Below are 15,244 nucleotides of genomic sequence, written 5' to 3' on the forward strand. Positions count from 1 at the left end.
ATAAAAATGAACACTGATTACTTACCTTCTTTGGTTCCCTTTGACCTGGTAATTATAATAGTTATATAGTTGACCTTCATAACTAAAAAACAGATTAATGGACATATATAATACACATATATCAAACAGCAGAACTTTCTCCATATAGCCAGCACAGTGTAATGTAGTTATATGTTTTCAACAATTAGCAATTAATTAATCTATCCATTATCCAATAATGTTAATCCGCCACTTTGGGCTTCATAATAAAAGGTCAATAAAAAGATTTATACTAAAATAATGAAGAAATTCTTTTTTTTTGTTTTTATCAAAATATAGTCAAATACCTAAATTCTGTTGGTATTTTTTTCTTAAAACAGAGCATATATCATACAGTTATATGTTTTCAAAAAATAGCAATTAATTCATCTAGCCATTATCAATTAATGTTATTCTGCCCTTTTGGGCTTCATAATAAAAGGCCACAGACCAGATAATATTATTTATTTATAATTTTTTTATGCAGTTATTCATTTGATCCTCAACTAAAATCCATTTTAACCAGGAATGAGCTCTATACAGGAGTACAACAGTAGGAACAGTAGGTAAGCCTGTGTCTCAATAATCCAGTCAATAAAATAAATAATTATAACATCCATAATATGTATTTTATATTTAGAATGTCTTATGTTTAAAAAGGTTTTAACACGTTTATACTTCCTTTCCACTACTTTATTCAAAGGTTGGAGTGAAATAAACTACATTTTTGACAGAAGTCCAAACAAGTCCAGGTTTTTAATTGGCAGCAACAGAAAATATGTCCAAATTGAGCCCAAAAAAAATTGAAGAAAAGTTGTGAAAACTGTCAAACCAGTCAAGCAGACCCGTCACACTGCGTCCCAGAGTTTATAAAGAGAAGTACAGAGAGACAAACGTGGCCTTGTGTAGAGAGAGAGAGAGAGAGAGAGAGAGAGGGAGAGAGAGAGAGAGAGAGAGAGAGAGAGAGAGAGAGAGAGAATAGAGAGAATATATCAGTATTTAAGATAAACCTACCTCAGAAACATTCGGTTCTAATAATATATTCATATGTGTACAGTACAGATTTTATTTTTATTTTATTTAGCTCTTAGCTCCTATCACTCTTCAGTGCTCTTTATTCCTGTAGAACTTTTAACTCTATTCTTATTCTATTTATTGTTTATTGTTCATTCTTTTGTAGTGTGATGTTTGTCTATAGTCTCTGTATTTGTTACATGTCATACACGTGTTGCTCTCACCAAGACAAATTCCTTGTATGTGTAACATACTTGGCGAAATAAAGTGATTCTGATTCTGAGAGAGAGAGAGAGAATAGCTCTCTGTTGGATCTAAAAGCCTCACTGAGTAGAAATCTGATCTCCAGCTCTAAACAGCTTCACTCCGGTAAACAGAGTAATTTTCCCCTGGAAATACAGAATTATCCCTCTATCTGGGGTGGTCCTGATGAGTGCCAGTTTCACCATTATAACAGTCTTGACTTTCGGATTGACTGAAAATAATTTCTTTATTTAGTTGAGTAGTTGTTTCTTCTCATAACCTGGATTCGAACATTACTCAAATATTCACTATTATTCACTGTATACCTGTAACTCTACCTCTTCACTACTTTACTTTAACTGATGCTCTCAAACACTTTATTAAGAGACAAGAAATTCAAGTAATTAACTCTTGATGAGTTCAGCACAGCTGTTAACTGAAAGCATGAATTCCAGGTGACTCTACAATCTACAACAGAGAACATTTAAAATAATGAAAAAACACTAAATTTAAGGTGTGTACAACTTTTTCCCACTTTTGACTTGTACCGTTTGCTGGACATTTAGAGTGAGGAACGTGAACAGTACAAAACTATTAGAAAAAAATTAATTAAGAGCCTATTAGAGCCAAGATTAGTGTGTTGAAATACACGATCCATATTCATAAAGTTTTAAGAGTTCAGAAATCAATATTTGGTGGAATAATCCTGGTTTTTAATCACAGTTTTTTTCACCCATATTGGCATCATGTTCTCCTCCACCAGTCTTACACACTGCTTTTGGATAACTTTATGCTACTTTACTCCTGGTGCAAAAATTCAAGCAGTTCAGTTTGGTGGTTTAATGGTTTGTGATCAGCCATCTTCCTCTTGATTACATTCCAGAGGTTTTCAATTTGGTACAATCAAAGAAGATTAAAATCTGCAACCTTGGTAAAAGCTGAAAATTTTAATGGATAGGATTTTAATTTGTTAGCTGGCTAGCTAAGCTATGCTAAGCTATCTAATCATCTAGAAGGGTTCCTATCTAGCCAAGCAAAGCTAAGCTTTCCATTTAGAACTGTGCACAGGTTGTGTTAGTGCTAACTAGCCAGCTTTCCATCCACAAATTATTATATAATATAATATAATGGACATAAAACACAAAAATAAAGATTCAGCAGAAAAAAAATGAACAGCCACCACAAAAAAGAATTACATTTGTCCACGTATTGAAAATAAATAAATCTTTATTAATGATTTGCTTTAGACATAAATCCCTCATGCATCCCAGATGACAAGTTAACAAGTCCCTTAAAAAATATGTAGTCATGTGAATCAGTTAGTATTACAGTTCATTATCATCATTAACATCATCGAACAAAAACACAGCCATCTAATCAAATCACCTGCAATCGCTCATAGTCATTCAGCTAACACTCAGACAACATAAAAAAATACGAACGCACTTTCTCTAGACTCCAAAAAACAGGCTTTTATTTCAAAAACTAGTGGCTGAAGTGTTTTAATAATATTAAATCATAAAAAAATCTGTTTGCACCTATAACTGTGTTACACTTTAATAATCTGTGCAAATGCTACTGATGGTCTACTGGTGATTTATTCACTTTAACAGATGGATCATATTAATACAGCTTGTGTATCAACTCTTAGCATGAGCATGCTTGCCCTGTAGGGGGCGATAGTACCTCCCAACTTACACTTCATGTGCTAAAAAGTGTACTGTGCAAGTCACAAAATTACAAATGAATTTATATGACATCCTAATTGGAAAACACCACAGAAGACTAATATTACCACTCATAGTGGACAGTGCATTGAGGCGTGGAATGATGGTGACCGGCTGCATCTGGCTAAAACTGTCCGTGCATCCATTTCCCACACATATCTTACAGGTCAATGCATCATTCTTTAGCTTCTATTAGACATAGCAATGTCAAGAGTTATGGTGTGCAATATTCAAACCTCTTGGAGTCTTAGAGTGTGCAGATTCTGCACATTACTCCCACGTGGAAAAGCACTTTCTCCACTGTTCATCAATGAAGATGAAAACTTCTGGGCTTTCTTAAGCTTTAACCTTTGAAAATATCCAGATATTTGGGAACATTTGGGAAGTTTAGATGCATGCAATAGTAAACACAACTTTATCTTAATTAATTGCTATAACACATATTCATTCCTATATATACGTGTATTAAAATTAGATAAATTATGTTTATAGCTACCAATGCAATGCTTTTACGCAAGCTGTACTGTTGTAACACATTTGTTACAGTGAATATCACCAGTAGTAGTTACAGTTGCATTACATACAGTTGTGGTCAAAAGTTTACATACACTTGTAAAAAAACATAATGTTATGGCTGTCTTGAGTTTTCAATAAGTTCTACAACTCTTATTTTTCTGTGATAGAGTGATCGGAACACATACATGTTTGTCACAAAAAACAGTCATAAAATTTGGTTCTTTCATAAATTTATTATGGGTCTGCTGAAAATGTCACCAAATCTGCTGGGTCAAAAATATACATACAGCAACAAAATTTGTCAATTTTGGTGATGTAGCGAGTTGTGTCAATCAAATTAGCTTCATGTCATGGCCTCTTCACTTCTTGTAAGTGATTCTGATTGACTACAGCTGTTGACTTCTCATGAGCCCATTTAAATAGGGCTCATTTGACCCAGTGATTAGACTCAGCTACAAAAGCTACAATGGGAAAGTCAAAGGAACTCAGTGTGGATCTGAAAAAGCGAATTATTGACTTGAACAAGTCAGGGAAGTCACTTGGAGCCATTTCAAAGCAGCTACAGGTCCCAAGAGCAACTGTGCAGACAATTATACGCAAGTATAAAGTGCATGGAACAGTTGTGTCACTGCCACGATCAGGAAGAAAACGCAAGCTATCACATGCTGCCGAGAGGAGATTGGTCAGGATGGTCAAGAGTCAACCAAGAATCACCAAGAAGCAGGTCTGCAAGGATTTGGAAGCTGATGGAACACAGGTGTCAGTCTCCACAGTCAAGCGTGTTTTACATCGCCATGGACTGAGAGGCTGCCGTGCAAGAAAGAAGCCCTTGCTCCAGAAAAGGCACCTTAAGACTCGGCTGAAGTTTGCTGCTGATCACATGGACAAAGATAAAACCTTCTGGAGGAAAGTTCTCTGGTCAGACGAAACAAAAATTGAGCTGTTTGGCCACAACACCCAGCAATATGTTTGGAGGAGAAAAGGTGAGGCCTTTAATCCCAGGAACACCATGCCTACTGTCAAGCATGGTGGTGGTAGTATTATGCTCTGGGGATGTTTTGCTGCCAGTGGAACTGGTTCTTTGCAGAAAGTAAATGGGATAATGAAGAAGGAGGATTACCTCCAAATTCTGCAGGAAAACTTAAAACCATCAGCCCGAAGGTTGGGTCTTGGGCGCAGTTGGGTGTTCCAACAAGACAATGACCCAAAACACACATCAAAAGTGGTAAAGGAATGGCTAAACCAGGCTAGAATTAAGGTTTTAGAATGGCCTTCCCAAAGTCCTGACTTAAACCCCATTGAGAACATGTGGACAGTGCTAAAGAAACGGGTTCATGCAAGAAAACCATCACATTTAGCTGAACTGCACCAATTCTGTCAAGAAGAGTGGTCAAACATTCGACCTGAAGCTTGCCAGGAGCTTGTGGATGGCTACCAAAAGCGCCTAGTTGCCGTGAAAATGGCCAAGGGACATGTAACCAAATACTAATGTTGCTGTATGTATATTTTTGACCCAGCAGATTTGGTGACATTTTCAGCAGACCCATAATAAATTTATGAAAGAACCAAATTTTATGACTGTTTTTTGTGACAAACATGTATGTGTTCCGATCACTCTATCACAGAAAAATAAGAGTTGTAGAACTTATTGAAAACTCAAGACAGCCACAACATTATGTTTTTTTACAAGTGTATGTAAACTTTTGACCACAACTGTACATGCATTTTTAAAGTGTTAATGTTGAGTTATTACAGAGATTAATTGAACAAAGTGGCACCAGAAGGCCTCAGATGTAGAGAATTGAGAGTGAGACAGGTAGTTTTAGTGCTAGAAGCTTGGAAAGCTTATTTATCTACATATATAAAGTGAGTGATGGACTCCTGATGTAAAACTCTGCAATATTTCTTCACTGTTAGGGTGTTTTTTTTCTTGTTTATTGATTGATTTATTTATAAATCTATTTATTCGTTTATTCGGCCTATAAACAGCAGTTGTGACTGGTCAGTTCAAGTGGAAAAAGTGGAACGTATTGCACGTTTAGTACCTCACAGAGGCTGCATTAGAAACTCAGTCGGATTACAGTAGACAACCGATCATTCGTATCGTACATTTTCTCAATTTTCACAAAAACACACTCAAACACTCGCACAAACACACAAACACACAAAAAAACACTTTCACCATCACCCACAGTGCGATCGTCAAGCCTGGCCACCTTCACCGCAGCAGAACACGAGTGGAACCACAATTAAATCAATATAAACACATTAAATACAGCCCAGAATTACAGAAATACAGAAATACAGAATTATAGAATTATAAAGGAGCTTCACTGGAAAAACAAAAGAAAAGTTAAATAAAATAAAATAAATCAGAAGGCAGGTACCATTCAGAACATGACCAGATATCTGCAGCCTCTCCCAACTTGGAATGTAGAAAAATGATGAGAAAACCAAATAAAACACATATTTATAACACAAAATCACGATCAGAAAATGATCACAATTATTCACAGGTCAACATATATTAGATATCGTCTTAACACTATAATGCTTTCGTGGAAAACTGGGATAAAAGCATCTTTTCTCAGGTTCCTCAGATGAGAAGAACCTGCGGTACACAGACTTTAGTAGGTTTTCAGGGTAAATATCTTGGTGCTACTCTTATATAAAGACATTTTGAAGTGAAGGAGTATTTAACATTCAACATTCAGTGGAGAAAAAACACTTTTCAGAAGCCCTAAAGAACCTTAATATGGACGATTCTTAGAAACGTTGTGGTAAAAATAAAAAATAAATCATGAAAACCATCAACTCAAGCCCTGTTGGGATGGGATTATGTTGAGGAGGTGGGATAAAACAACTTTTATATTGTATTAATCGAGTGCAAATCAAAGTAAAAGGTAAATATTTAATCAAATAAGAGTGAAAATGAGTTTTTACTGCTTTTCTGAACTATGTAGGAGCTCAAGAAGGCGTTTAGTCTGGTTGTGAATTGCAAAATAAATGGCAAAATTGCGTGAAAAAAAAACAAACAAAAAATGTGAGCACATGATCTCTCTGCTGATTGGTCGGACCTATCTGGGGCGGAGCTAGAAAGTAAATACAGGAAGATTCTGTGATCCAGATCAGAATGCAATAATTTTGTGCAGTGTTAAGCTGCTTTAACACTGAATACAATGAATACGATGAATACAAAATCCTATGCCACAACTATTATTACCACCCACAGTGGACAGTGCAATGATGGTGACCGGCGGCGTCTGTCTGAAACAGTCCTTGCCTTCATCCCATGCCCACAGATCTCACAGGTCAATGCAGCGTTCTTTAGCTTTCATTGGACATAGCAATGTCATTGTTATGCAATGCTATATTCAAACCCAGCCCTGTTTAGAGTCTTAGAGCATGCAGATTACGCACATTACTCCCACGTGGAAAAGCACTTTCTCTAAAGTTAATGAAGACGCAAACATCTGGGCTTTCTTAATCTTTAACCTTCGAAAATATCCTAATATTTGGGGATGTTGGGGAAATTTTAAACACTGAATACAATCAATACAATGTTGTGGTAAACATTAGCTGCTCAATAAATCAGGTTAAACTGCACCTGAACAGCTGTTTAGTTTAGCGCAAACATAAGGAGTACATTTGATAATCAGGTCGAATCGAGTATAGATCACTCTGAAGGTTGTTTGGAAATCCAGAAGACGAGCTAAAAGACTCCCCAAAAGGGGCGGGGCTTATGCAGTTTTAGGTAGCTAAAATTTAGCATTTAGCCTAGAGTTTACATAAATGTTATAAACATGTAGCTGATGATTTTTTAAAAACTTCTTAAGATTGATTGTAATTACTTATGTTTTAATTGTTTAGAGGTGATGGAAGTACATAAATCAAGTAGCCACTCCCATCTCATTTACAGTCGTTTATACTGAGACTTCAGTCATCCTGTAGTAAAATGACATTACTCCACCTCCTCCGGTTAGACTAATAACTAATCCCGTCCCAACAGGACTCGAGATGAGGACATCACATGCAGCACAAGGGCGTGAAATGAAAGACAAGACCAAGCCCCTTCGCAGTGGGCGGAGCTAATTCACAGGAGGTTTGTTTATACTGAAAGTTGTATGAATAAAAAGATTTGCATCCCAAAATTTGTTTCAGTGAAAACTCCCAGTAAAAAATAAATCCCAGGATGTGGAAAAACGTATAAAAATCCAAAGGTTTTTACTATAGTTCAGATTCAATATAAAGAGTTCCTATTGGTCCATTCATCATGGAATTCAGAAATTCAATATAAAGTGACAGCCAGCAAAACTGTAGAGGATTGAATGGATTGAAAAATTAGCACATTTTTAACGTAAATGTTTTTTTCCAACACCTTTTCAGGAGCATCCAACCCAACAGCAAGAAGGCGGAGTCTGGTTGTAGGTCCCGCAGAAAGTCCTGAAGATGATGGTGGAGCTGGTGGTGGAGCTGATGATGGAAATGTTGGTGGAGATAACGGTGGAGCTTGTGGTGGAGCTAATGGTGGTGAAGAAGTTGGTGGAGCTGATGATGAGGCTGATGGTGGATCTAGTGGTGGAGATGGTGGTGGAGATGATGGCGGAGCTGGTGTTGCTGGTGGTGGAGCTTCAGCAGTTGTGTCCAGAAAGTGGCTTTAGATAAGTGAGTAGAGTCAATAGAGGAGTTTACCAACACTGCCAATAGTTTAGAAACACCTAAGCTCTCCAAAATATTTTATTTATTGGTAAAAACGCCAATTTATTTAACTCTAAGCATAATTATATTGTATATTTATTTTGTTTATATAAATTGTAAAATGACAGAAGTTGGACAAAAACATTTATATTGGTCAATATAATATAAATAACATCTGCCAGATTTAATTAATAAATCACTGAGCAGGTGTCCGAATACTTTTGTCCATGTAGTGTATCTCCAAAATGCAATTTACAGCAGAAGAAAAATCTTAAGTTTCAACAGAAGTCAATCTGAAAAAGTTTCAATGGGAATGGAAGTCAATGTGAAATGTTTTTAATAAGAATATAACTAAATGTAAAACATTTCATTCATGAATGGAAGTCAATGGAAAATAATTTCATTCCAAGACACTTTTGAAGCATTTCTATTGGTTCATTCATTATGAAACTCTAAGGCAATGTATAGATGCCAGATTCACATTATGTTAAAAAGTGAAAATAGGTCAAATTTGAGACGTAATTTTTCTATGTGACATTTAGGAAATACAAAGTAGAGATAATTATGGATTTATGGATTAATTAATTTATTATTATTTATTTATTGTGTCCAATATTTATTGAGATTTGATTGCTTTTATTTATTATTGCTACCTTCTAAAGAAAATGTGCCAATATTTGAATCCTAAAACTGTTATTTGAGCTAATTATTACACTGTGTGTGTCATCACTTGTTACACAGGTGTGTTAAATGTAACACTCATATATTATACTACATATTATAAACATATAACTAGATCTAAAATCAGTTTGGACAGGTTTTGAGAGTGTAGGTGTTAATAAACTCTGGGCAGGTGGTGCTCTCTGCTGCCCCTTGTGGTTTGGAGCAGGTGGAGGTGTGTCTGATGGGGGGCGGAGCTACAGTAGTGTGGGATCAGACAGTAGGAAGCAGATTAGGGGTGAAGGTGATGATGACGGTGATGATGATGGTATTTCCTGCAGTAGTGTGTGATGAACACAGGGGGCGACGTTGAGCTGATCTCAGTGCACGGCTTCATCAGTGTTCACTCAGCAGTTCACTTTCACAGCACTCCTCCTCTTCCTGCTCCTCTTCCTCCTCCTCTTCCTCCTCCTCTCCCTCCTCCTCTTCCTCCTCCTCTTCCTCTTCAGCTGCTGGAGAAAGAATAACACCGGTCTCCTCAAAATTTCACCAATGAAGTAAAATATAGTGTAAAAATCGCAATTTTTTAAAATGGGTCTCTCTATGCCCCCATCACTAGTATTGTGGCCTGTTGGGAGCATCGGATAAAAGCTCCATATTTGGGAATATTGGGGGAGAATGGAGGCGGGATATTCTAGAAAGGTTTGTACTCGATATCCTGTTTCACTACAACCCAAGTTAATTTTACACTGGAGTTCTCCTTTAATATAATTGTGCTGTATACAGACAATTCAGACACCAATCAAATCCCCAATCATATTATAAATACTGTAAATTATTACACTCTTACTTTCTTAGTACAAAAAAAAAATTCTATACAGCCAACTGCTTCAGAACCACTCACCCTCTCCTCTCCATCATCAGGGTGGAGGTTCTCGTGATGCTCTGGAAGACGGTCTTGGCGACACGGCGGCCAGAAGCTCGTTCACTATCTCTTGTCTGATCTCCTCAGCCAGACTCTGCTTTATCTACACACAGAAACACACAGAGAAACTGACATTATACTGGGTGAATCGAAAGATTGTCCAAAATGTGCAGAGTGATGCTCTCCATGAGTCATCCTGTTAGTGCCAGCACCATTGGCGGACGGCTGCACTTTGCAGGATTAAAACGTCAAAGACTGCAATGATGTCAACATCAACGTCCCAGACTGTCATGGAGTTACTCAGTGTCCGTTGTCTTGCATCACATATTGAGAAGGCCTGATGTCATGGAGTAGAGCACAATATTTCATACAATATTAGTATAATGCTTGTCCACATACTGCGGTCATGGAGTTTCTGGAGGTGCTGAACAATAGCTGCTGCTTTTCCTTTACGCTGTGAAGCTCCAGCTCATGCCAATTAAATCACCTCAAATCACCATCTCAGTTCATCAGGTTTAGATCAGGAGATTAATGTGGAGGAAAAACACTTTTTTACTCTTTACTACTGAATTCTACATGTGTCCTTTTATCATTTTATTTCTTTAATATTCATCTATAATAATCACATTCATTAACACTGACAGCAGGAGGTCATTACAGCTGGTTTAGGTGGGCTATAGCCCCCACCACCACCCCCACAATGTTCTGTAGCCTATAATTAAGCATGTATTGAAGGATAATACTCTTTTATCTCATATTTTAAATGTGTATGTTGTTTAAACGTTTCTTAAATTGGGGCATAGAGAATGTTAAAGGGGACATTATGCATTATTATGCAAAAGTAACTTCATTCATTTTCAATGGGGCATATATGCAGCTGAAACAGGGAAGAGCGTAGTGCAAAATCCCAAATTATATTATCATTTTAATATTTTAACATTATTATAGTCATTATGGCTTTTAGAAAAATGTGTTTTGGGGAGGGGAGGAGGGGGACCTGGGCGTGGCCTAAGCTTTTGTTCTAAATCGCTTTTTTTATTTTTCCCTCTTACATTACTTTTACTTTTATACTTTAAGTATAAGTTTTGAATCCAGTACTTTTTAAAGAGTAAAAAGCTTGAGTTGATACTTCAACTTATACAGTATTTTAAACCCTAGATACTTCTACCTTAATTGCATGTCTTTAATATTAATATTCTACAATGTGGAAAATACATTAAATAAAGCCATTTTGAAAAACATTAAATGAAAAGGTATTAAATGGGTGAAAACATCCTAAAAACAAACTCTTTACAAATATCTCACACACACACACACACACACACACACACACACACACACACCTGCCAATCCATTACGCTCCATGACCTCACAGGTAATGACGTCCACCAGCATTCGCCAGAACTCAAACCCCTAAAGAGACACAGCGTTCCAGATCTCCTCTAAACGACTAAATCTGTTAAAATCAGCCAACCACATTTCACAAGCTCGTCACTCAAACCTGACTCCGCCCCCTCGTCCGTCAGCAGAGCGCGAGTGGTGTTCCAGCTGGGCGTCGGGAGCACAGTAAAACTCTGTTCAGAACAGTTAATTACAGCAGGAAACAGTGAGCACTGCTGAAACACTTCATCTCCACAGACCTGAAGAACATCAGCAGCTCCGACCCGGAGAACAGCGTTCCTTTATTCCAGAACCAACACTCAATAATATACAGATAAACCTCCAGATAAACCTCCTGATTCTGACGGATTTGGGTTTATCCTGAAGGAAGCACACAAATTCACAAACCTGCTCTCAGAGCCATTAAAAACTGCCTGAATTAACAGAGCATTCAGCTATTTTATAGTGAGTTATAGTAAGCATCCATTACTGACGCAGATGTGCAAATGCACACACACACATACGGCTTGTCTACACACTATATAGATAAAGAAATGTGATGCCGATGATAGAATAGAACTAACCAAAGCATCATCAGTCCATAAACAGTCCATAGGCTGTTACTGTTACCTAGTACGCCAGTGACGACTTTCTTCTTCAGGACATCATCCAACATCCTGAGCTAACTACGGTAAAGCTTTTATCGCTGAAAGCTATCAAATCCTCACAGAAAACCGTTTCCAAATCAAGTAGAAAGTCTTTACTGGACAATAAAAACAGTTTCTCCAACAAAAGCAGGATACAACTCTTTATAATACCCTTCAGTTCAGAAGAAACAATGAATGAACAGGTGTCCTAATACCTTTGTTCATATTTCACTGTGTTGTATAGATAGATAGATTAGATACATTTAACACTTTAATTAATTATCCACCTGATCTATTTAAACTTAAGTATTATTTTACTTTTTAGTTATTGTTTTACTTTTAATATAATTTTTTTTTTTAATATAAATAATTTTTCTTTTCATTTTTTTCTGTTTATTTCTTAGTTTTTTTTTTTAACTATGTACTGTTATTTATATTTGAGTATTTTATTTATCATTTTTGGTTTTATAGTATCTTCTAATTTTAATATATATGTTTTCATTTTCATGAAAACTTAGTTTTATCATTTTATATTTGTTACACTTTTTAAAAATCTTGTTTTCTTTTTAATGTTTATTAGCTGCTTTTTCTGTTTTTCAGAAGATACATAAAAGCTGAAATAAAAGCTGAACTTTGGTCCTTTGTCTCATATTCAAAGTCAAATATTTTTAGGCTACATCAGATATTTATCACTTTTAATATTTAACTTAATTATTATTTTATTTTTTAGTTATTGTTTTACTTTTAAAATAATTTTTAGGTTTTTTTTGTTTATTTTTACATTTATTTTGAACCCTGTACTGTTATTTATATTTGAATATTTTATTCATCATTTGTTAATTTTAGCTTCATGTGTTCAGTTTTCTGATCAATTTGACTTTTTTTCCCATTTTATGTTTTTATAGTATCGTCTAATTTTTATATATTTTTTTTATTTTCGTGAAAACGTAGTTTTATTATTGTTTAATATTCGTTACACTTTTTACGCATTTTGTTTTCTTTTTTTGAATAAAAGCTGAAATGTTGACTGAAAGAGCTCACCTCCTGGATGAGCTGCTGCAGGTGGGCGTGTCCTCCTCCTCCCCCTCCTCCCTCCCCCAGACTCTGAGGGTCCTCATTGGCTGTGCTCTCCTGCTCCTCCATAGGTGAGGCACTAAGACACTCCCCTCTCTGAGCTCTGACCTCTGAGGGATCAGGGTTCAGGTGGGGGGGCGTGGTCTCCTCCTGGACCTCCCCTGTTGCAGGCTGGCTAAGCTCCGCCCCCGGCCGTGGAGGGACGCTGGGGGTGATGCTGACGGTGGAACGGTACACGCCCCCTCTCTGGGGGGCGGGGCTACAGCGGCCGGAGGTCCTGGTGGATCGGGACGGGCTCTCGGCTCGGGACGAGCGTCCGGAGAGGGGGGTCCCGGCGGCGCTCAGAGCTCCGTCATACCCCAACTCAGACTGCAGATAGAGCTGCTCCCGCAACAGATCCGTCACCTGCTCAACAAAACACAATATATTTATATTTTACATCAATAAATACAGTTTTACACATCTCTGCTGGATTTTTGCAGTTAACAGCTGTGCTGAACTCATCAAGAGTTAATTACTTGAATTTCTTGTCTCTTAATAAAGTGTTTGAGAGCATCAGTTAAAGTAAAGTAGTGAAGAGGTAGAGTTACAGGTATACAGTGAATAGTGAATATTTGAGTAATGTTCGAATCCAGATTATGAGAAGCAAAAACTACTCAAATAAGTAAAGATTTAAAATGACTTTAGGAAGTAATGAAGGTCCGTCAATCTGAAAAGAAGAAGAATTTGAGTAACTTTGAAAGTATCCTCAAAGTGCAGTCACCACAAAGACCATTAAAAACGTATTAATGGTGGAACTGGCACTCATTAGGAGCGCCCCAGGAAAGGATGGAAGAGTAAGAGTTTCCTCTGTTGTACAGAATAAGAGCACATTAAAATATTCTCATTAAAGCATTACAACTACCCTGTGATTTTAGAATATACAAAAAAGAAAACTTAAAAACCTCTAGTCACGATTAATTTTACTTTTACTCACAAATAAATAAATAAAAAAATAAGAAATCAGAAAACACTAAGGCTTAAATCACTAAATTATTTAAAACGTTCAATATTTAACTACCGGAAAATGTTTTTTTTATTTATTTATTTTAATTTGTTTATTTTTTGTTTATTATTACATTTATTTTGAACCATGTACTGTTATTTATGTTTGACTATTTTAATTATTTTTTATCATTAGTTAATTTTAGCTTTATTTTAGTTTTCTTGATCCATGTTACTTTTTTCCAATCTGTTTGTAGTTTTTATAGTATCTTCTTTTTTTACTTTTTTTATTTTCATGAAACCTTTGTTTTTTCATTTTATATTAATTTAACTTTTTACACAATTTGTTTTCTTTTTTGATGTTTATTAGCTGCTATTTTATTATTTTAATATGTTGTTTGTTTTTAACTAAGATGATTATAAACTGTTTAACTGTTTTTAACAGTTTTTTGTCTCCCTTCCGATCAAATAACTTGTGTTTTGTGATAAAAAATAAAGGTAATTTATAATTTGGATACAAGAACATTGGAATAAAACATAATACGCATTACTAGGAGGAATATGAAAGGAAAGAACATAAGGCTGCCTCAAGAGGTACAGTTGCTATCTGAGTGTGTGTGTGTGTCTGTGTGTGTGTGTGTGTGTGTGTGTGTGTGTGTGTGTGTGTGTGTGTGTGTGTGTGTGTGTGTGTGTGTGTCTCACCGGCTCCATGGCCCTGAGGGCAGAAGAGCTGGACAGGCTGTCCATGCTGTGACCTCTCGACATGCCCTGCAGGGGAACACATGTCTTATTCAGTCAGATGAAGACCTTCAGTCCCCTGCTTTCATCACACGCACTTTCGGCCTATTTTAGTGATCTATAAGTGAGCAGTTAACTGTGCACTGTACAGCTTGATTTAGGGCGTGTCAGTGTGTCTTTGCTATCGTAACGGCGGGAAAAGTACACCTTTTACGGATCAAAACATACAAAATGCATGTACTAATTCTCAAATTGCTATCTAGGCAACGGAAAACACAGGAGCTCCACTGACTGAATACAACCTAGACAGACGCCAACAGTCAGACGTTCATTGCTATCTTGCGCAATCAACGCAGACGTGCCGTTACGCGTTACAGAAAATAAACAGAATAGTAAATAAAATAACATTGCTGTTCCCGTAAATGAGCTGCTGGAGCTCCTTCACAGCGTCAACCAGCAGCTCAGTTTCCTCTGCTGAGAAGAGTTTGTTGAACACGTCCAGGTAGCTGCACCGTTACAATAGCAATTCACCAAAGTCAGAGCTCACCTGGTCTACTCTTAAAGAGAATGATGAGCAAGAGACATGTTATGCCCAAAAGTAACCACAACCTTGATTAATT

The 15,244-nt window shown here is 36.6% G+C and overlaps 1 protein-coding gene across 3 annotated transcripts in view; it reads right to left on the reverse strand.

Moving 5' to 3' along the window:
- Positions 1 to 5,436: 5,436 nt before the first annotated feature.
- itprid2 (ITPR interacting domain containing 2) overlaps positions 5,437 to 15,244 on the reverse strand; it is an 85,444-nt gene continuing 75,636 nt past the window's right edge. For 2 of the 3 annotated variants that reach the window (XM_049484836.1, XM_049484838.1), the window contains 4 exons: positions 14,589 to 14,654; positions 12,870 to 13,307; positions 9,781 to 9,904; positions 5,437 to 9,388 (listed from right to left, as the gene is read on the reverse strand). In XM_049484836.1, coding sequence (XP_049340793.1) covers positions 9,797 to 9,904; positions 12,870 to 13,307; positions 14,589 to 14,654 — 612 coding nt within the window. In that variant the 3' untranslated portion in view covers positions 5,437 to 9,388; positions 9,781 to 9,796. The remainder of the gene's footprint in view (positions 9,389 to 9,780; positions 9,905 to 12,869; positions 13,308 to 14,588; positions 14,655 to 15,244) is intronic. The other variant, XM_049484837.1, reaches the window with a different exon arrangement.

Source organism: Astyanax mexicanus, chromosome 11 (genome assembly GCF_023375975.1).
Source record: "Astyanax mexicanus isolate ESR-SI-001 chromosome 11, AstMex3_surface, whole genome shotgun sequence".
In the NCBI taxonomy this organism is placed as follows: domain Eukaryota; kingdom Metazoa; phylum Chordata; class Actinopteri; order Characiformes; family Acestrorhamphidae; genus Astyanax; species Astyanax mexicanus.